This window comes from Corythoichthys intestinalis, chromosome 17 (genome assembly GCF_030265065.1).
Source record: "Corythoichthys intestinalis isolate RoL2023-P3 chromosome 17, ASM3026506v1, whole genome shotgun sequence".
NCBI classification, from domain to species: domain Eukaryota; kingdom Metazoa; phylum Chordata; class Actinopteri; order Syngnathiformes; family Syngnathidae; genus Corythoichthys; species Corythoichthys intestinalis.
In genome coordinates this window covers 9,750,459-9,771,833 of record NC_080411.1, presented here as the reverse complement: position 1 = coordinate 9,771,833, position 21,375 = coordinate 9,750,459, and the positions used below count along the sequence as shown (strand labels likewise).

The 21,375-nt window shown below is 39.4% G+C and overlaps 1 protein-coding gene across 3 annotated transcripts in view; it reads left to right on the top strand.

Annotated features, from left to right (window-relative positions):
- LOC130905433 (calcium-binding protein 1-like) overlaps positions 1–21,375 on the top strand; it is an 81,982-nt gene that overhangs the window by 44,117 nt on the left and 16,490 nt on the right. The window contains exon 2 of one of the 3 annotated variants that reach the window (XM_057818828.1): positions 11,021–11,188. The exons of the other annotated variants lie outside the window; for them this stretch is intronic. Coding sequence (XP_057674811.1) covers positions 11,021–11,188 — 168 coding nt within the window. The remainder of the gene's footprint in view (positions 1–11,020; positions 11,189–21,375) is intronic. 3 annotated transcript variants of the gene reach the window in all.

The window sequence follows — 21,375 nt, the reverse complement described above, 5'->3', positions numbered from 1 at the left end:
AGAGCAAAGAACCGGGCAGTTAGCATTTATTTTACGTAAATATGTCGAATGTGCTGCTAGTCTTTAAGCCACTGTGGCGCCACCTTATTACCACAAAGAGCTTTTTACGTTGAAAATTCTTGTGAATAAATGCGTAAATCTCTGAATTCTTTATAGATATGGACGGAAAACAGTCTCAGTTCTTGGTTAAAAGCAAATAAAAACGGGCAGTTAGCATTTATTTTCCGTAAATACAGTGCCTTGCAAAAGTATTCGGCCCCCTTGAACCTTGCAACCTTTCGCCACATTTCAGGCTTCAAACATAAAGATATAAAATTTTAATTTTTTGTCATGAATCAACAACAAGTGGGACACAATCGTGAAGTGGAACAAAATTTATTGGATAATTTCAACTTTTTTAACAAATAAAAAACTGAAAAGTGGGGCGTGCAATATTATTTGGCCCCCTTGCGTTAATACTTTGTAGCGCCACCTTTTGCTCCAATTACAGCTGCAAGTCGCTTGGGGTATGTTTCTATCAGTTTTGCACATCGAGAGACTGACATTCTTGTCCATTCTTCCTTGCAAAACAGCTCGAGCTCAGTGAGGTTGGATGGAGAGTGTTTGTGAACAGCAGTCTTCAGCTCTTTCCACAGATTCTCGATTGGATTCAGGTCTGGACTTTGACTTGGCCATTCTAACACCTGGATACATTTATTTTTGAACCATTCCATTGTAGATTTGGTTTTATGTTTTGGATCATTGTCCTGTTGGAAGATAAATCTCCGTCCCAGTCTCAGGTCTTGTGCAGATACCAAAAGGTTTTCTTCCAGAATGTTCCTGTATTTGGCTGCATCCATCTTCCCTGTCCCTGCTGAAGAAAAGCAGGCCCAAACCATGATGCTGCCACCACCATGTTTGACAGTGGGGATGGTGTGTTCAGGGTGATGAGCTGTGTTGCTTTTACGCCAAACATATTGTTTTGCACTGTGGCCAAAAAGTTCAATTTTGGTTTCATCTGACCAGAGCACCTTCTTCCACATGTTTGGTGTGTCTCCCAGGTGGCTTGTGGCAAACTTTAAACGAGACTTTTTATGGATATCTTTGAGAAATGGCTTTCTTCTTGCCACTCTTCCATAAAGGCCAGATTTGTGCAGTGTACGACTGATTGTTGTCCTATGGACAGACTCTCCCACCTCAGCTGTAGATCTCTGCAGTTCATCCAGAGTGATCATGGGCCTATTGGCTGCATCTCTGATCAGTTTTCTCCTTGTTTGAGAAGAAAGTTTGGAAGGACGGCCGGGTCTTGGTAGATTTGCAGTGGTCTGATGCTCCTTCCATTTCAATATGATGGCTTGCACAGTGCTCCTTGAGATGTTTAAAGCTTGGGAAATCTTTTTGTATCGAAATCCGGCTTTAAACTTCTCCACAACAGTATCTCGGACCTGCCTGGTGTGTTCCTTGGTTTTCATAATGCTCTCTGCACTTTAAACAGAACCTTGAGACGATCACAGAGTAGGTGCATTTATACGGAGACTTGATTACACACAGGTGGATTCTATTTATCGTCATCGGTCATTTAGGACAACATTGGATCATTCAGAGATCCTCACTGAACTTCTGGAGTGAGTTTGCTGCACTGAAAGTAAAGGGGCCGAATAATATTGCACGCCGCACTTTTCAGTTTTTTGTTTGTTAAAAAAGTTTAAATTATCCAATAAATGTTGTTCCACTTCACGATTGTGTCCCACTTGTTGTTGATTCTGACAAAAAAATTAAATTTCATATCTTTATGTTTGAAGCCTGAAATGTGGCGAAAGGTTGCAAGATTCAAGGGGGCTGAATACTTTTGCAAGGCACTGTATGTCGAATGTGCTGCTAGTCTTTAAGCCACCGTGGCCCCGCCTTATCACCACAAAGAGCTTTTTACGTTGAAAATTCTTGTGAATAAATGTGTAAATCTCTGAATTCTTTATAGATATGGACGGAAAACAATCTCAGTTCTTGGTTAAAAGCAAATATAAACAAAAAGGCCACCTGCTGAGCCAGTAGGGGAGAGGACAACCAAGTCCATTCTGTATAATATGTGGCTAAAAGCTAACAGACGAGGAAACAAAAGCGAATGCATTTTTGGCATTATACCTCGTGGCGAACTATATTGCTATAGACCAAAATCCTTTAATTATGCTTGCGACCAAGCATGTTTGCCGTCAAATTTTAGGAGAGGCCACTGTTAAAAAAGGTTGATTCAGCGTATGGTGAGTTGCATTTTCCCTGCACTTAATGTTCGTTTGTCGCCGCATCATGTTATTTTATATTCACTGTAATTTTCTGCCACACATTGCCGGTGTTCTGTCAAATTTTGCACCCTCTTGTGGCAGTGAATAACCGCTTTTACATTCAGTTGGACTCTCAATGTTATCCAAAGGTGCCAAATAAACAAGTTACATCAAAAACATATGTTTGCAACACGAAAATGGCATAAATTAATGCTTAACGATACGGCGAAGATGTTAACATTGCGAGAGCGGCGCGCAGTTGTTGTGTGCAGCTAACATGGCAGGATGTGTCTGAGGAGAACTTTTTTACATGTCTGTCCATGATCAAACATAAGTAAATATTCCTTTCTTTAAAGGAAGTTTGTAGTGTTTACTTCGAAAGTGCTGCATTTGTGGCCTGTATTAAAATGAAGCGCATGCGGAGAACCGCGAAGTTGCAATTTTTGATGGGGGACAAAATTTGGCAGAACACCGGTCTGTGAAAAAAAGGGCCATGTCACACCAGTACGTGGTGCAAAAAAGATTGGGGACCACTGGTATAATGGAGTCATGTGATTTTTATTGCTACGTCTCATTGGTGAAACTGGTAGCACCACTGTTGGCGACTCTGGCAAAAAAAAAAAGGAAAAATTTAACAATTACTGTAACCAAAAGTAGGGTTGTTCCGATCATTTTTTTTGCTCCCGATCCTATCCCGATCGTTTTAGCTTGAGTATCTGCCGATCCCGATATTTCCCGATCGGATTGCTTTTTTTATGCTCCCGATTCAATTCCAATTATTCCACATAATTTTCCCCGATCATATACATTTTGGCAATGCATTAAGAAAAAAATGAATAAAACTCGGATGAATATCATCATACAGTACATAAGTACTGTATTTGTTTATTATGACAATAAATCCTCAAGATGGCATTTACATTATTAACATTCTTTCTGTGAGAGGGATCCACGGATAGAAAGACTTGTAATTCTGTGTGAGGGATCCACGGATAGAAAGACTTGTAATTCTTAAGGGATAATTGTGACTTGTATATTGTGATAATTGTGACTTGTATATTGTGACTAAATATTGCCATCTAGTGTATTTGTTGAGCTTTCAGTAAATGATACTGCAGCCATTTAACTTCTGCCCAAATGCATGATGGGAAGTACAACCATGACTGTGTGTAGGGGCACCAATTGATATATCTTCTCTGCGTTGGGAAAGAACATAGGGTGTTAAGAAAATGATCAACTACTACCTTTCTTCGCCACACTGCCTCCCACGTTATTTTTAATTGCTGAGAGAGGTATTGTAAGGGTTTAGCCACATAAAAAATGGTTCCAAAGGCTGTCAAAATTCTCTCTTCTCATTGTACGCTGTCTTTTAGCACTATCTATAGGTAAAACGGCGTCTTTATAGATTGAACGCGACAATGTGTGAGTGGGTCGTGCCGCGCATGCGTTAATTATTTAACGTGATTACTTTAAAAAAATTAATTACCGCCGTTAACGCAATAAATTTGCTACTTAAGACAAAACTACTCTGGATGAGTGTAAGACATTTTGTCTGTAACGTTAAATACAATTAGAAAACGATTTAAATAAAAAAATAAATAAATAAATTTTAAAATGCATGTCCGATATTTTTCTGCTGATTCCGATACTTTGAAAATGACGTGATCGGACCCGATCGACATCTTTAACCAAAAGTAGTTGTAGTAGTAGTAGTAACAGTAGTGTTTCTTCTTCACAAATCTACTCAAGTAAAAAGTATGGCTTAATAAAACTACTCTTAGGCAGAGTTCATTTTTCTCAAAAAGGTACTCAAGTAAATGTAACGGAGTAAATGTAACGTTCCCACCTCTGCTAATTGCTAATGTGCAAAAAAAACAACAACAGCAAACAAACAAGACAATTCAAGTCAGCTGCGCACACGTGCCGGACAAATTCTTGCTCAACTTGTGCATTTTTCTCTAGATTTTTTTTTTTTTTTTGCATGTTATATAACTGTCCGCGCGTGGCTTGGTAGTAATTTTCTGGCACGATGTATCCGCAAACAGCCCTGCGCCATGCATCACTTGCTCAGATTAGCCACTGGGCATGGAGCCCCCATGCTTGGCTACTGCAGAAATGCACAAAGTGGCTGCATTTGGGCTGACATGGTAGCGGATAGAATTTAAAGGTCATTTCAAGAGGGGGAGAGTATATTTTGTATACGTGCTTTTGTGGTTGAAAACTGGTGTAAAGATGCACGCGGCGATCGCGGCTCTCTTGGTAATTCGCTGTGACAGTCACACTATCTGAAGATGTGATCGGTGATGTCACATTCTATTTTCAGTCTTTTTATGGCTACGGTTCGCTTGCATCCGACGCTAACAAGGAACCGCCCGCTTTTAATTAACCTGTAGCTCTGTCTGTAATTGGGACAACTTTGCACGAGAGCCTCTTTCGCCCTCGGCTTGATGAGCTTAATTGGTGATTATAAATAAATGGCTGGATGCACATAAAAGCTGTTTTCTGGACTGTCTGTGAGATTCAGGGGCTTTTTTTGGGTCAAGTATTGGACGTTTTTCAAATAAAAAAGACATATGAAGCATCCCAGAGAGTTAACTCTTTGGTTGCCATTGAAAAAAACGTGAAATCCAGAAAAAAACACTTTTACACTCTAGATTGCTGCTAGCCTCTTCGAATGCAAATGATTTGGGCATCTATCATCGTCAAAGGCGGTCATCTAGTTCATAGATATGTTTTCTATATACAGTGGGGCAAATAAGTATTTAGTCAACCACTAATTGTCTCCCACTTAAAAATATTAGAGAGGCCTGTAATTGTCAACATGGGTAAACCTCAACCATGAGAGACAGAATGTGGAAAAAAACCCAGAAGAATCACATTGTTTAATTTTCAAAGAATTTATTTGCAAATCATGGTGGGAAATAAATATTTGGTCAATACCAAAAGTTCATCTCAATACTTTGTTATTTGCCCTTTGTTGGCAATAACGGAGGCCAAACGTTTTCTGTAACTCTTCACAAGCTTTTCACACATTGTTCCTGGTATTTTGGCCCATTCCTCCATGCAGATCGCCTTTAGAGCAGTGATGTTTTGGGGCTGTTGTTGGGCAACACAGACTTTCAACTCCCTCCACAGATTTTCTATGGGGTTTTGATCTGGAGACTGGCTAGGCCACTCCAGGACCTTGAAATGCTTCTTACAAAGCCACTCCTTTGTTGCCCTGGCTGTGTGTTTGGGATCATTGTCATGCTGAAAGACCCAGCCACGTCTCATCTTCAATGCCCTTGCTGACGGAAGGAGATTTTCACGCAAAATCTCTCGATACATGGCCCCATTCATTTTTTCTATTACACAGATCAATCGTCCCGGTCCCTTTGCAGAAAAACAGCCCCAAAGCATGATGTTTCCACCCCCATGCTTCACAGTGGGTATTGTGTTCTTCGGATGCAATTCAGTATTCTTTCATTTCCAAACACGAGAACCTGTGTTTCTACCAAAAAGTTCTATTTTGGTTTCATCTGTCCATAACACATTCTCCCAGTCCTCTTGTGGATCATCCAAATGCTCTCTAGCGAACCGCAGACGGGCCTGGACGTGTACTGGCTTCAGCAGGGGGACACGTCTGGCAGTGCAGGATTTGAGTCCCTGGCGGCGCATTGTGTTACTGATAGTAGTCATTGTTACTGTGGTCCCAGCTCTCTGTAGGTCATTCACTAGATCCCCCTGTGTGGTTCTGGGATTTTTGCTCACCATTCTTGTTATCATTTTAACACCACGGGTTGAGATCTTGTATGGAGCCACAGATCGAGGGAGATTATGAGTGGTCTTGTATGTCTTCCATTTTCTAATAATTGCTCCCACAGTTGATTTCTTTATACCAAGCGTTTTACCTATTGCAGATTCAGTCTTCCCAGCCTGGTGCAGGTCTACAATTTTGTCTCTGGCGTCCTTCGACAGCTCTTGAAGAGTTTGGAGTGTGACAGACTGAAGTTGTGGACAGGTGTCTTTTATACCGATAATGAGTTATAACAGGTGCCATTAATACAGGTAACGAGTGGAGCCTCGTTAGACCTCGTTAGAAGAAGTTAGGCCTCTTTGACAGCCAGAAATCTTGCTTGTTTGTAGGTGACCAAACACCTATTTTCCACTCTAATTTGGAAATACATTTTTTTTTTTTAAATCAAACAATGTGATTTTCTGTTTTTTTCCCTTCCACATTCTGTTTCTCATGGTTGAGATTTACCCATGTTGACAATTACAGGCCTCTCTAATCTTTTCAAGTAAGAGAACTTGCACAATTGGTGGTTCACTAAATACTTATTTGCCCCACTGTATTTACTATTACACTTTACATTGTATCACAAAAGTGAGTACACCCTTCACATTTCTGCAGATATTTAAGTATATATATGACAAAATGACACTTTGACACAACGAAAAGTAGTCTGTGTGCAGCTTATATTGTAGAGTTAATTTATTTTCCCCTTAAAATAACTCAATATATAGCCAATAATATCTAAACCCCTGGCAACAAAAGTGAGTACGCCCCTTTGAAAAAACGTACATCCCTAAATATCCAAATTGAGTACTGCTTGTCATTTTCCTTCCAAAATGTCATGTGACTCGTTACAGGAGTGCTATCAGCATTGCTGCAGAGATTGAAGGAGTGGGGGGTCAGCCTGTTAGTGCTCAGGGGTGTACTTACTTTTGTGATACACTGTAGATTTATACTTTACAATTGTTAATACTTGAGTGGCATAGATGACATTTTTTGTTTTCCAAAACCGATTCTTCTGTGTTGTATTGGCCAATACTGTACCGATGCCCAAAAATATTTACAAAACGTCTGGTCCACGCAGCTGGTAGTAAATTGTATCCGTTTCCAGTGAGGGTTGGACATCGCCAAAACTGCTCAAAACTGCTAGGTTCATACCGCACGTCTTAACGCACAAAAGCGGATTGGCACCAAAAAACAGCCCTGGACTCTTTTTGATCATCACAACCCATATTGGAATGCACACATTTGAAAAATATTTTTATTCAACAATAATTGTCTCCCCAATTAACAACAATAAGAACAATTTAGCTGGTAAATAAATAAAATACGTATAAATTAGTGCTGTCAAATTTACCGCGTTAACGGGCGCTAATTTAATTAATCATGTTAAAATATTTGACGGATTTAACTCATTCACTCCCAGCCATTTTCACCGGAGCAAGGCCATTCGCTCCCGGCCGTTTTACTGGATTTTGACTGATTTTGCAAGGCCCACAGAAAATTCTGTTTGATTGCTATATAAACATGGCATATGATCTGAGCTCTAACAGGCTGACGTCCACCTCTTCAATCTCTGCAGCAAAGCTGACAGCACTCCTGTAACGAATGACATTTTGGAGGGAAAATGACAAGCAGTACTCAATTTGGACATATAGGGATGTACGTTTTTTCAAAGGGGTGTACTCACTTTTGTTGCCAGGGGTTTAAAAATTAATGGCTATATTTAGAGTTATTTTGAGGGGAAAATAAATTAACGCTATTATATAAGCTGCACACAGACTACTATTCATTGTGCCAAATACCCCTTTCCCACTTGCCAAAAAACCCGTGTCAACCCACTAACAATCAGCTTTTGGTGGCAGTGGGAAAGGTGCAGCGACCCGCCTCGATCCGTGTCAATCAACCCGCCAAGCGACCCGCATTAAAATCACCTCGGCTCTGATCGTCATGCAGTGTGAAAGCAAAACCCCGGGTCAACAGTTGACACCCTAATCTACGTGGTGACATAGGCTCTTACGTGATGCGTCATAACAACGTGCCAGTCGCATCCCATTTAACACGCCCCACAACAGTAGTTACGTCGATGCTAATAACAAAGCTAGTAGAAGAAGAATTCACATCGCCTACGTTGCCTCAGCACAAGCAAAGTGTTGATGCTTTGCTGCATTTCGATCATTTTGAGGGCAGTAAAAAGCATGAAAACGGAGAACACAAACGGAAAGGAAACTTCCATGTTGCTCTGCATTGTTTACTTCCTTGATCTGAATGAATTGTCGACGCGCATTTTAGCGTAGTGACGTCACGTAACCTTACGCACGGCTGAGGAGGGGTGGGGGGTTAGACGGGTAAAAAAAACAAAAAAGACACGGCTTTTTTTTTGTCAATGGGAAAGGTGCCAAATGCCAATTGCTAGCGGGTTGCATCGGCTTGGAAAAAACGCGCGTTGACCCACTAGTTTCAGTGGGAATGGGGCAAAAGTGTCATTTTGTCACTGTTGTCCCATGAAAAGATACACTTAAAGTGTATGTCAACACCTGGGGAAATGCTAATATTCCATCATTTATCCATAAACGAATGCCTTTTGGATTTATATCATGTCACTTCGTGTAATTACACACATCGCAACACCAAGAAAATGAGAGAAATTTGGGTCAATTTCAAGCTAAAAAGACCCGCCCCCAAGATCCCGGAAATCTGGCAGATTGTGTGCGTGACATCAAAACAAGGAAACAACCAGCTCAGTGCTGTAGTACTGAATGGCGGCGATGATGGCGGACGATTACGTTTCTAGTTGCAGCGACGAATCCGACGTAACGAACATTCTTCTAATGGTGACGAGGAGAGTTATGAACCTTTCTTTGGTGTTTTGGGTTATCAATTTGAGCCCAAAGGAAAGCCAATGCAGCCTAATGAAAGGATCATTGAGGGGAGCAATCAGTGTGTGGGAAACACCAAATGGTATGTTTTGCGTTTCTTTTTGTGAAGCTGATACACCGTGACCGCAAAATAAAGTAATGTATAGAATAATTATCATTTAATATGCTATCATCGGTTTCGCTCTGCCAACCGACACAAATATGAATGGGATTAGAGCAGGGGTCCCCAACCTTTTTTGCACCACGGACCGGTGTGATTTGGGTCTTTTCTTCACGGACCGGTGTCCCTCTTTTATATTCAGTTGGACTCTCAATGTTATCCAATGGTGCTAAAAAACTATTTACATCACAAACATACATGTGCAACACGGAAATGGCGTAAATTAACGCTTAACGACACGGCGAAGTCGTTAAGTGAGAGGGCTCCGTGCAGTTGTTATGTGCGCCAAACATGGCAAACGTAAGTTAATATTCCTTTCTTTAAAGAAAGTTTGTAGTGTGTACTTAGGAATCGCTGCATTCGCGGTCCTTTTTTAATGTTATGCGCATGCCAACTTTGTCAGAACACCGGCAATGTGTGGCAGAAAAATACAGCAAATATAAAATAGCATTTGTTTTTAGCCCCGTCGTGTTAAGTGCAGGGAAAAAATACAACTCACAGGCTGAATCAGTGGGAGGGCGGAGTTTGTTTCGTTGAGACAAGATGGGAGAGTGAGAGAAGCTAGCATCAAGCTAGCGATGTTGGAAATTGTAGCACAGTTTTTAGCGCGCTCCAAGCGATGTCGGGATATTCCGAAATGACTTTAATCCAGAACTTTGGTAGAGTTGTTGTCTCAAATGTACGTTTAAGTCGCCGTGATTTGCGATCTCTACAAGCTGATATTCCTGTTCCACAGCCATGCTCGAATCACTCGATTTATTCACATACGGGTCACAAATTCACTCCTTCGCAGTTCGTGGGTCTTTAGTGATTGGGAAGTAGCATACATTTTGTTTTCTTTGAGGTTGTGGGCACATCTTCTGGCTCGTCAGGTTCCCGTTTCCCTGTAAAATTGCAAAATTAGCCCTCTAAGCACTGACGAACTTTACTCATTGTCTGCGTAGTCCAGCTCTTTTTCTCGCGTTCGGGAACTCATGGGTACTACATTGCGACAAATGGCTATTTGTAAACCACATAGCATGACAGGTTTGAACCATTTTAGCGATTTTTTGATAAAACACGAACGCAGCTCTCTCGTCGATAAACAACGATGGCACCTGCCTCGAACTTTTGTTTCCTTGTTATGACGTCTCCGCCCCATTCGGCTGTTTCCGGAACACTTTCGGAAATGTTCGTCATTTTGGATCTATTTTCGATAATTGCTCATTAATGTGATTGATTTTTTTGTTAACTTTATCAATATTTGTTATCTTGGCACATAACGGTTCTATTGACGTCTCACACCCCATTTGCGTTTTCATACCCTTTAAATATCTGCAGAAATGCGAGGGGTGTACTCACTTTTGTGATACACTGTATAATAATTACCTTGAATCCTCGACCAAATCACTCTTCAGACACTCCTGCCTGCTTGTATGCACGAAAACATTTGTCCTGTTTCCATCTAAATCTGGCGTTAGAACGCAGCGTGTGTTTGAGTTTATAAAAGTGAATGCTGCCACAAGGCTCTGCCTGGCCCAGCCCTCTACGGGAAGCTGTGGCGCAATGTCTGTAGTAGCGGTCTCGTCAACTGATAGTGAAGTCTATGGTTGGAGCCCTCCCTTTTTCGATGGACTGGACGTCAACTAGTGATTGACTCATGACTCATGACTGGACACAACACGATTGGACGCTAGGAAACGAGCTCTCAAGGAGCACATAATGCACAACATCAGCACGTAATTTTTTTGTACTTATCTCGTACCAATGATTTTTAGTGCTTTATCGGTACTGATAGTGAAAACTCCTCGTCACCCTCCTGAGGTTTATGTTCCATAATGACTGACTCCAACTCAACAAATGACTGCTCTCAATCCCCGCATCCCTCCCTCCCCCTCGACTCGGCACAGCCTCAACCTAAAGTCTGTCATCTTTATTTACCAACCATCCTCGACCGATTCCGCTCCAGGACCAGAAGAAGAAATACAAAGCGGTGCAGTCCTGTGAAGAGGGGGGATCAGGGGGGGCCTATCTGGAGCCACTAGTAGCCCTGGCCCAGAACGGAGCCAACATGCACAACGTATTGGGGCCCGCGTGTATCTTTCTACGCAAGGGCTTCGCCGAGAGCCGGCAGGCTGTACGTAAGTCCAGAAACTAGCACCTCATGCATGCTGAGAGATAAGCGCTATCGCTTACTCGACATCATGTCGCCACTTAAGCGAATACACGCCTGACCTGGAAATATGAGAGCCTGTCTCAGGAGATTTCAAGTTTAATACATTATATATTATTAAACTACAATAGTACATTGTGTACAGTAGAGCTGCAACTAACGATTATTTCATAATCAATTACCGTAATTTTCGGACTTAAGCCGCTACTTTTTTCCCTCATTTTGAATCCTGCGGTGTATTGTCCAGTGCGTCTTATATGTTCATTTATTTGGGTTAATAGGTAATGCTTTATTTGACAGCGGCGTCATTAAATTGTCATAAAACCGTTATAATTATGACATGTCACTGAATGCTTATGACAGATGTCATTAAGTGTCATCCGCCAAACTCCATTTATGTCCAGCTCGGCTCTTTTACATCCATTCAAAAGTGAGATAATTTGCCGGATGACATTAAATAGCATTTGTTATAAGTAGGGCTGTCAAAATTATCGCGTTAACGGGCGGTAATTAATTTTTAAATTAATCACGTTAAAATATTTGACGCATTTAACGCACATGCCCCGCTCAAACAGATTAAAATGACAGCACAATGTCACGTCCATTTGTTACTTGTATTTTGGTGTTTTGTCGCCGTCTGCTGGCGCTTGGGTGCGACTGATTTTATGGGTTTCAGCACCATGAGCATTGTGTAATTACTGTATTGACATCAACAATGGCAAGCTACTAGTTTATTTTTTTGTTTGAAAATTTTAGAAAATTTATTAAAACGAAAACATTAAGAGGGGTTTTAATATAAAATTTCTATAACTTGTACTAACATTTATCTTTTAGAACTACACGTCTTTCTATCCATGGAGCGCTTTAACAGAATGTTAATAATGTTAATGCCATCTTATTGATTGATTGTTACAATAAACAAATACAGTACTTATGTACAGTATGTTGAATGTATAAATATCCGTCTTGTCTTATCTTTCCATTCCAACAACAATTTACAGAAAAATATTGCATATTTTATAGATAGTTTGAATTGCGATTAATTACGATTACGATTACGATAAGCTGTAAATAACTCGATTAAAAATTTTAATCGTTTGACAGCCCTAGTTATAAGCATTCATCGATGCTCATGGTAGTGTTGTGTAGGCTTGTTCCGATTATGTTTTTTCGCTCCCGATTCGATCCCGATCATTTTAGTTTAAGTATCTGCCGATCCTGATATTTCCCGATCCATCTGCTTTTTTTTGCTCCCGATTCAATTCCAATCATTCCCAATAATTTTTCCCGATCATATACATTTTGGCAATGCATTAAGAAAAAAATGAATAAAACTCGGACGAATATATACATTCAACATACAGTACATAAGTACTGTATTTGTTTATTATGACAATAAATCCTCAAGATGGCATTTACATTATTAACATTCTTTCTGTGAGAGGGATCCACGGATAGAAAGACTTGTGACTTTGTATATTGTGACTAAATATTGCCATCTAGTGTATTTGTTGAGCTTTCAGTAAATGATACTGTAGCCATGCCCAAATGCATGATGGGAAGTGGAACCATGACTGTGCGTAGTGCTACCAATTGATATATCTTCTCTGCGTTGAGAAATAACATAAGGTGTTAAGAAAAAGATCAATTGCTACCTTGCTTCACCACATTGCTTCCCATGACATTTCTAATCGTAGGGAGAGGGATTGTAAGGCTTTAGCCAATTAAAAAAAGGCTCCAAAGGCTGCCAAAATTCACTCTACTCATTTTACGCTGCCTTTTATCTCTCTGTATAGGTACAACGGCGCCATTACAGATTGAGTGTGACAATGCGTGAGTGGGTCGTGCAGTGCATGCATTAATTGCGTTAAATATTTTAACGTGATACATTTTTTAAAAAATTAATTACCGCCGTTATCGGGATAAATTTGGTAACCCTACCTTAAGCCTGAACTAAAGACTCTGAATGAGTGTAACATATTAAGTCTGTAACGTTAATAAACAATTGGAAAACGATTTAATTTAAAAAATATATATATTGAAAAAAGGCATGGCCGATATTTTTTTGCCGATTCCGATACTTTGAAAATGACGTGATCGTGCCGATCGATCGGGACATCTCTGGTGTTATGTCATAAATATGATTGTCTTATGTCAGCACTGTCAAATTAAGTGTTACCAAATTCCAAATTAGCAATTATTGAAACAAGTAGAACAGTAACTGAAGACATAATTAGCACAGAACATGAATTGTGATTGTTATTTACATCTGTAGCGCTGCAATGCATGTTACAGTAGGAGGCAAGTTGGATGACAAAAGTGTTGACAGCAGGTGGCAGCAGAGGTTGACTGTCTCCACAATGGCACAGTGATGGCCAAATGAAGCTTCTTGAAACTTTGCAGCCAATTGGTTAAAGCTTCATTGTGGTTCATTTGGTCTTATGACAGTCTAATGATGCCGCTGTCAAATAAAATGTTACCAGTTGATATCTTTTGGTGTAAATATCCCATAATACAGTGAGGATAATTGCGGTTTATAGTCCAGTGTCGCTTATCTATGAACAAATGCCGTTTTTATGTCAAATTTGGTGGGTGGCAGTTTATAGTCAGGTGCGTCTTATAGTACCATATTTAAATGCATACATTAGCATTTGCTGTGATTTATTACAATACTTTTAATGCACGACCAGTTCCTCTTTTGGTCATTTTTTTTTTTCTGATGACTTCCACACCCCCTTTGCCAGTCGCTGTTCAATCCAGCTGGGAGCCACTTTGGCTACATCGCCACTGTAGGGCTCTGCCTACTCTCCTGGCTACTGATTGACTCCCTTTGTTGCACAAGAAGAGCCACTTATTTTAAGGTGTAGGAGAGATTGTAAAATTGAGTCTATAAAATATCTCAGTAGAAAAAAATCCTAAATAATTGTTATGACTTTACTGGATTATTTAGTTGGACGTCGTGGTTCGTATAGAGCATGTCCGATATGACTTCATGCGTATGTCCCGAATAAAAATATTAGTTAGCGTCTTTGTTAATGCTCATTTTGAAATTCCACATCAGAAGCAGAGTAACTTCCTCGTTCATCAGTTTTTTTTGTTGTTTTTTTTTTTAAATTGGTATCTACCTCTTGCGGTTCCGTAAAAAAACAACGACAAATAGCATAACAAAAGAACAAATTCAAAAACACGATAAGTCACTTAAAAAAACAATTCAAAAAACACATGGACAAAAAAAAAAACAGAAAAATAAACAACGACAAATGACAACAAAAAAACAAGTAAAAAAAAATAAAAGGCCAAATCACATAACAGAAAAAAAACCAAAAAACAAATGAACCCCTTCAGACCCGCATTTTTTCTGCTGGGCAAAAAAAAAAAAAAAAAATCTGCGCGGATTTTTACTCTTCTCAGACACCAGAACACATTGCTATTTTTTGGTTGGGGTTATTTCATGCTTACTATGTAAATTGATACCATTGACATCCATGGACGTCCTAATTTTTTCCCATGCATTTTCAATGGGAATTTTTTTTTTTTTCCCAAATCAACAGAAAATGACTAGATATCAATAGGACGTGTCCCCCAAACTTCCCCAATTCCATTGACGCTTATGATTGGTGCTGCCATTGACGGCCATGGACGTCCAAATTTCCCATTCATTTCTAATGGCATTTAATTATGTTTTTTCATTTTATTGATGCCAATGTACTTGGAATCCATTGACGCCTATGTAAGTTGATACCATTGACATCCATGGACGTCCTAATTGTTTCCCATGCATTTTCAATGGGAATTTTTTTTTTTCTTCCCCAAATCAACAGAAAATGACTCGATATCAAAAGGACGTGTCCCCCAAACTTCCCCAATTCCATTGACAATTATGAAGGGTGCCGCCATTGACGTCCATGGACGTCCATGGACGTCCAATTCTCCCAATCATTTCTAATGGCTTTTACTTTGTTTAGTGCCATTGACTGGCATTATGGTCCATTCTATTGAGTGGGGCTAAGATCTGTATCGCCACAGAGGAAAGACCCAGGTGTAATTTCTCCCGAAATTGCAGTTTCTAGTTATTCATCTTATTCTCCGCGTTTTTTTGAGCCAACGCACAGCCCAAACCGTAGCACCGATCGGCACCGTTTAAGTATCGGCACGACCGGAATTTTCGCGTGACGATGGGAATTTTTCAAACCACCATGAAAAATTTTCCGTTCGCCCGTAAACGGCAATTTTCTGGATTTTTTTTTTTTTTTTCAAAATGTATCTAGTTGTTAATGTTAGTGTGTTTTTAATGGGAAATGAGCACTTTACGTTATCCTTTTTAACCCTTGAGAGTCGAAGGACGCGCCGGCGCGTCCTCAGCGCACGTCGTCTTTGAAGCGCCCTCACGTTTTAAATACGTCACCCACATGCCGTTGGTTGGTCTCGTTTTAAAGTGCGGAAGTTGCGGTTTACTCTCGTTATTATTTGAAGTCAATCGACCAATTAAAACGTGAGATATTGTCATTTAAGTTTTATAGTTTTATTGTCCTCTCAAAAAAACAATAAAACGCTGCATGGATCATTTGTTTGTGTCTATATTTCCATCATTTCTTGTCCTTTTTCAAAACGGAAGCTCCATGAAAAAACCACAAATCAAACGAACCCTTTCGAAGTCACAGTGGACGCACTAAATGCGTTTTTTAAATAAATATAACTGCCATGCGAGGTTCCACCGAACGAGAGGGAGGAGTGTTCTGAAGCAGCGAGGTGGCGAGCCGACGGCCGTTTGGATCGAGCAGCGACTTTGTGTGACTTTGAGAATGAACGGAAAACTAAATTTAGCGCAAGCAATTGTGCTATTTGATCAACTTGAGGAAGAGGATGGTCCAAATTCGTCATCATCGTCTTCTTCGGAAGAGTCCTCGAGTGAAGATAGTGACGTATTTGAACACGTGGGTGACGCCATCGACGAGCAGAGGTAAGCAAACTCACTTTTTTTTTTTTAGGCTGGAAAAAGTTTCTTTTGAAAGTTTCTTTTGATATTGCAAGACAAAGTTAATTTTGATGCAATATAAGTGTGTGTTTGTGTATATAATAATAAACTGTGCATATCAGATCAAAGTCGTACGTGAACTGTGTGTATCCAAGGCAGGAATTTATAATTGTGGTGATCTTCTTTCTATATGAAGATTAGGGATGTAGCACATATTCAGCTATGGTATTCTTTCTATTGTCATACATATAGATTTCCAATATTATTTATTGCTGTATATATTTTTATTTTATACTTTATTATTTTCATAAATACTGACTTTTTTTCATGTACATTTATAGTGACAATGAAAGTAAAGTGAAATGAAAATGGAAGGGTGGAAAGAGGACCAACACCCCATGGAAGTGTGGGCTGTGTGATGTCGCCCTGTTTCGAATTCCAGGACGAAACTGCTTTTCGGAGTGGCATGCCTGAAAAAAATTTAACTTGTTTATTGTAAATATTTTTGAAAATACTTTCCCCCCCCCCAATGTTATATATATATACATTTTTTCCCACAATCAGTCTTCTCAATTTGTGTATATAAATGTGTGTTCAAGAAGCTTGATTGTGTGTACATAGTTTTCATCAGGTGATGGGCCGCAATACCTAAACTCATAAAGAGATGGCCTCTAAACACTTTTTGTGTTAGATGGTATATATTTTTTCACTGTTCGGTCTGCTGTATATAACCTGTTTTGACTAGAGCATGTATAAAGGCAAAAAACGCCTATGCTATACCTGTTGTTTATGTTGAATTGTCAAATATAAGACTATTTATTCTAAATTTTTTTGGTTGAATGTTCATCCTAACATGTTGAATAAATATTACAAAGTTTCAAAACGGTTCGTTACGCATGTTTGGTTGTCAATTGGACATCAAAATTAAAAATTTTGACAAAACGATTGTGGAATTTTTTGTCTTTTTGGGCCCAAAATGATGATTTATAATTGGTCAGTGACGGAAACAACAGTTTGGACATGAAGTTCAAGGTGTCACAAAAAAAGGGACCAAACCAGGCCATCGTAAACAATTCTTTCTTTGAAATATAAAGGCAACTTCAAAGGCATGCAAAATCAGACAAAATAGGCCCAGACCTTAAAGGGTTAAAGTTTGTTCAACTATTTTCAAAGAGGCAAAAAGAGCAAAGAGGGCGTGCCACATCTCATGATTTGATTCTTAAGGGTAAAGTTTAACCCAATCATCTCCCAAAAGTGCCAACAGCAACTAAATTCAGTGTATTTATTAGTTTAGAGACGCGAATGCGTCATGTCCTTCAGCAGCATTCTTAGGTCTGAAGGGGTTAATGTTATTTCTTATTTTGATTTGTCGTTGTTTTTTGAATTGTTATTTTGTTATGTGGTTTGTCATTGCTCTTTTGTTTTGTTTTTTGTTACGTGATTTGTCGTTGTGTTTTTTGAATTTTTTTTTTTGTCATATGATTTGGCTTTTTTTTTTTATATTCTTTGCCGTTGTTTTTTTTATTATTATTTTCGTTGTGTTTTGAATTGTTTTCTGTTTGTTTGTTTGTTTGTTAAGTGATTTTTCGTTGTGTTTTTAACCCCCTCAGATCTAAGCATGCTGCTGAAGGACATGACACGTTTGCGTCTCTAAACCAATAAATACAATGAATTTAGTAGCTATTGCCACTTCTGGGAGATGATTGGATGAAACTTTACCCATCGAAATCAAATCATGAGGTTTGGCACGCCCTCTTTGCTATTTTTGACTCTTTGAAAGCGGCTGACCAAACCCAAAAAAAAGGACAACGTAAAGTGCTCATTTCTCATTAAAAACACATTGACATTAACATTGAAATGAACCAATCAAAGCATCAAATATCCCTAGCCAAAAAATTGCACTTTTTTCTGGTGTTTGAGTAGAGTGAAAATCAGCGCAGTTTTTTTACCAGCAGAATAAAAATGCAGGTCTGAAGAAGTTAATTTGTTTTGTTTTTTTATGTGATTTGCCTTTTTGTTTACAAACTTGCCGTTGTGTTTTTTGAATTGCCGTTGTGTTTGGCACTTCAGGGCCACCGTACAAACAAAAATTATTTTACAGCACAAACGTAGCCAACTTTACGGAGGTCATTGACGGTGATATACGTCCAATCCAACATGTGTACATTCGCTGCCAACCCTTCCAATTGGAAGGATTAAAAGAGCCACATGATTGGACATCTATCAACATCGATCGTCATGCAGTTTGAACGGCGATTATTTTACATTGTCGTATTGCAAGAGTAACAACGCTTGTCAGACTTTTTTTTTTCTTCTTAAACAAATCAAACCCGTCAGAAGAGGCGAGCGTGACTGCGCTGACGACTGAGTGGTCGCTGTGCTGATGAGCTGTAGATGGCTGTTCCTTTTTGGAGGCGGCGGTTGTCTAGACACATTCGCGTGGCCACGGTTGTCACAAGTACACGTGTACAGTCGCATGCCACAGAGAGTGTCAAGTCTGGCAATTAGAGTTTATTTAAAATGATAAATGTTTGATATTTTAATAGGAAATCATTGAAATAATGGCCAAAAAAAACAACTGTAGTTATTGGAGTACACTGTACGTAACAATGCTGTGCGATATGGAAAAAAAATGTATCATGAAATGGGCCGTTTTATATTACAGTATTGATATGCCACCATATGATCATTTTAAATTATTTTGGTGGGAGACTACAGTATATAACAGTATATAACAGCTTATGACTTTAAACCAGTGTTGTTCTTGGTGCTGTTTTAATTTTCATCTTTTGGATGAAAATACTCATTAGTGTAACAGTGACCCCGAGCTACTTCGCGCTTCAAACTTTGCGCCCTCAGTCCGTGGCGCATTTTTTACAAAATAATAGATAAATAAATACAGTATTTTATTTAAAAATGTCAAGATATATTCATGATTACATGTACAAATCATTGTTTTCTTTAATCTTATTTATAATTATTACATTTGCGATGCTCAGAAACCACTTACTATTACATATACAGTGGGGAGAACAAGTATTTGATACACTGCCGATTTTGCTGGTTTTCCCTCTTGCAAAGCATGTAGAAGTCTGTAATTTGTATCATAAGATCTTTTCAACTGTGAGGGACGGAATCTAATACAAAAAAAAAAAAGAAAATCACGGTGTATGATTTTTAAATAATAAATTTGCATTTAATTGCATGAAATAAGTATTTGATACATCACAAAAATCGAACTTAATATTTGGTACAGAAACCTTTGTTTGCTATTATAGATACCAAACGTTTCCTGTAGTCCTTGACAAGGTTTGCACACACTGCAGCAGGGATTTTGGCCCACTCCTCCATGCAGATCTTCTCCAGAACCTTGAGGTTTCGGGGCTGCTGCCGGGCAACACGGACTTTCAGCTCCCTCCATAGATTTTCTATCGTGTTCAGATCTGGTGACTGGCTAGGCCACTCCAGCACCTTAAGATGCTTCTTACGGAGCCACTCTTTAGTTGCCATGGCTGTGTGCTTTGGGTCGTTGTCATGCTGGAAGACCCAGCCACGACCCATCTTCAGGGCTCTCACTGAAGGAAGGAGGTTGTCAGCCAAGATCTGGCGATACATAGCCCCATCCATCCTCCCCTCAATATGGTGCAGTCGTCCTTTACCCTTGGCAGAGAAGCAGCCCCAAAAAATGATGTTTCCTCCTCCATGTTTCATGGTTGGGATGGTGTTCTTGTGGTTCTTGGGGTTGTACTCATCGTTCTTTTTCCTCCAAACACAACGAGCCGAATTTAGACCAAAAAGTTCAATTTTGGTCTCATCCGACCACATGACTTTCTCCCATTGCTCCTCTGGATCATCCAGATGGTCAGTGGCAAACTTCAAACGTGTCTGGACATGCACTGGCTTCAGCAGCGGGACCTTGCGTACGCTGTAGGATTTTAATCCATGACGGCGTAATGTGTTTCCAATGGTTTTCTTCAAGACTGTGGTTCCAGCTCTCTTCAGGTCATTGACCAGGTTCTGCCGTGTAGTTCTGGGCTGATCCCTCACCTTCCTTATGATCAGTGATGCCCCACGAGGTGAGCCCCAGAATGAGGCAGATTGACCGTCAACTTGAACTTCTTCCATTTTCTAATAATCGCTCCAACAGTTGTTACCTTCTCACCAAGCTGCTTGCTTATTTTCCTGTAGCCCATCCCAGCCTTGTGCAGGTCTATTATTTTATCCCTGATGTCCTTACACGGCTCTTTGGTCTTGGCCATTGTGGAGAGGTTTGAGTTTGTTTGTTTGAGCATGTGAACAGGTGTCTTTTATACAGGTATCAAGTTCAAACAGGTGCAGTTACTTCCGGTAATGAGTGGAGAACAGGAGGGGTTCTTAAGAAAGAACTAAGAGCCGAAATATTTACTAGTTGGTAATGTATCAAATACTTATTTCATGCAGTTAAATACAAATTTATTATTTAAAAATTATACAATGTGATTTTCTGGATTTTTGTATTAGATTCCATCCCTCACAGTTGAAGAGAACTTATTATACAAATTACAGACCTCTACATGGCTTGCAAGTGGGAAAACCAGCAAAATCGGCAGTGTATCAAATACTTGTTCTCCCCACTGTACAGTATAAGGTTTTTTTTATTTGTATTTTTTTAAATTATACTTTGAGGGGGGAAGCAAAAAAAAAAGCAGGTCTTATGTGTATTTTTTTTTTTTTTTTTTTTTGTAAATGTAAATAAGTAAATAAGTAAATATAATAATAAGTAATAATAATAATTAAGTTATAATAATAAGTAAATATGTAAATAAGCTCTGCCTCTACTTTGTGGATTTTAAAATTTCGGGGGTGTGGGGGGTACCTATTAACCATGAAAAACAAGGGATCACTGTAGTCATATTTGACTAATGTCAAAATGTCTTAGTCTACTTTTAGTCTACAATTACTCAAAATGTTTTCATCTGCTATAATTCAAAAGTCTTAGTCCCAAAGTAAATAAAAAAAACAGGGGTCCCCAAACTTTTTCCTGTGAGGGCCACATAACTCTTCCCTTCTCTGATGAGGGGCCGGGGTCAGTTTGTAACAAAAAAAGTGTGACGATTGCAAGAGTGCCTAAATGTAAAAATTTATTGTTTTTCAGAAAGCCACAATCAAATAACCCTTTCTGGATTCTTCACGGAAC